Source organism: Juglans microcarpa x Juglans regia, chromosome 1D, assembly GCF_004785595.1.
Source record: "Juglans microcarpa x Juglans regia isolate MS1-56 chromosome 1D, Jm3101_v1.0, whole genome shotgun sequence".
NCBI lineage: Eukaryota > Viridiplantae > Streptophyta > Magnoliopsida > Fagales > Juglandaceae > Juglans > Juglans microcarpa x Juglans regia.
The window spans coordinates 29702042-29703973 of NC_054594.1; the positions used below are offsets into that span (position 1 = coordinate 29702042).

General features: G+C 41.8%; 1 protein-coding gene across 1 annotated transcript; it reads left to right on the forward strand.

The window, feature by feature from the left end:
• Positions 1-529: 529 nt before the first annotated feature.
• On the forward strand, positions 530-943 carry LOC121246465. The gene has a single exon (XM_041144644.1). It carries the CDS (start codon positions 530-532, stop codon positions 941-943), a length of 414 nt encoding a protein of 137 aa, XP_041000578.1.
• Positions 944-1932: the final 989 nt, after the last annotated feature.

A 1932-nucleotide genomic window follows, 5' to 3' on the forward strand; every position in this document is an offset into this window, starting at 1 on the left:
AGCTGAGCTGTATGTGCAGGAGATAGTGAGGTTGCATGGAGTATTGGCATCCATTGTGTCGGATAGAGACCCTCATTTTACTTCTACGTTTTGGCGAAGCTTACAAGAGGCAATGAGTACCAAGTTAAGTTTCAGTACTGCTTTTCGCCCTTAGACAGATGGACAGTCAGAAAGGACTATTCAGATTTTAGAAGACATGTTGAGGGCGTGTGTGATCGATTTTAAGGGAACTTGGATGCGACATTTACCATTGGTTGAGTTTGCTTATAATAATAGTTTCCAGGCTAGCATTGGGATGGCACCCTATGAGGTTTTGTATGGCAGAAGGTGTAGATCTCCATTATATTGGAATGAAGTAGATGAAAGAAAACTTCTAGGGCCAGAGATTATTCAGCAGACCACAGAGAAGATAGATACCATTCGGGCTAGAATGAAAGCAGCTCAAAACCGACAAAAGTGTTATGCAAATAAATGCCGCTGCCAATTAGAGTTTGAGGTTGGAGATAAGGTATTTTTTAAGATTGCACCGATGAAAGGAGTTATGAGATTCGGAAGGAAGGGTAAGTTGAGCCCAAGATATATTGGACCGTTTGAGATTCTTAACCAGATTGGACCAGTGGCGTACAAGGTGGCTCTACCAACGGCATTCTCGGGAGTGCATAACGTGTTTCATGTGTCTATGTTGAGAAAGTACATCCATGACCCCACCCACATTATAGATCATGAAACCCTTCAGATTCAAGAGGATATGACCTATACCGAGGAACCAATGCGGATTTTGGACTGGAAAGAGCAAGTGTTACGGGCTCGAACTATCCATTTGGTTAAAGTATTGTGGAATAATCATGCTATCAGTGAAGCTCTTGGGAATTCGAGGAAGAGATGCGAGTTAAGTATCCTCACTTGTTCGAAGAGAATTATTATAGCTTGTAGCAAATTCTGAGGACGGAATTTTTGTAAGGGGAGGAGGATGTAAGGCCCAGTGTATGTGAGGCCCAGACCATGAGCAAGCCCAGCCTTTTCTTGGAAAGCATTGAAACAGCGCTGTTTTGGGAAAGTGTTTTCTACTTCATCAGCTTCCTTCCCGACTACATCTCCCCCTTTCTCTCTTTCGGTTTCTTTGTTTTTTTTTTTTTTTGTTTCCAGCCGTTTCTCTCTCACACGTTACCCACTTCCCTTCCCGATTTCATCACTTTCCTTTCGTTTGGTCTGTTTCGTGAGTCTGAATTTCATGCCCTAACATTTCTCCATTTTCTTTTCCCTCACTTTCAGTTTTTCACTCAAAGTCGACGCCTCTCTCTCTCGCGTTCCTCTATTATTGCAGATTAGTGTTTCTCTCTTCAAACTCGCCTCTTCTCTCCCTCTTGCGCAGTGTCTTCATCATTAGGTATCTTCCTTTCCTCTCAAGTCGACACCTTTCCTTTTTATTGTTTCACTTCATTTTATCCTCTGTTTCAATGCGTTGCCTGCGTATGGTTTTTCCAGGTGGTGTTGCTGCGTTTTCTCTGTACTGGTTGTTTGGCTTTTAGATGCTCACCCACTCTCTCTTGTTCTCTCTCGTCTGCGAAGTGGTTAATCTCTTCATCGTGGTGTTGACGCCGAGCTCTGTCGAACGGGTAAGGAAACCGAGTGCTGTTTTACATTCCTTTTTCATGGTGTAAATTAGTGGCTTTTAATGTTATGATTATTGAAAAATTTCTACTGTTTATAATCAAATTTGAGGGCTTTGTAATCTGATGGTGTTTTGTTGTTGGAGAAGTATTATAAAGGGTGGCTATTGGGTTTGACGTGGTGGTGTGGGAGGAGTTTTGAAATTGTTCGGTGTTGTTGATGGTTGTTCTGAGTATTTATATAGACAATTGAATTGATGTGATTTTCTTGTGGGTTATAAGTTGTGGTCTGAGTTGATATTGACAGTCAAGGTTGTTCTTA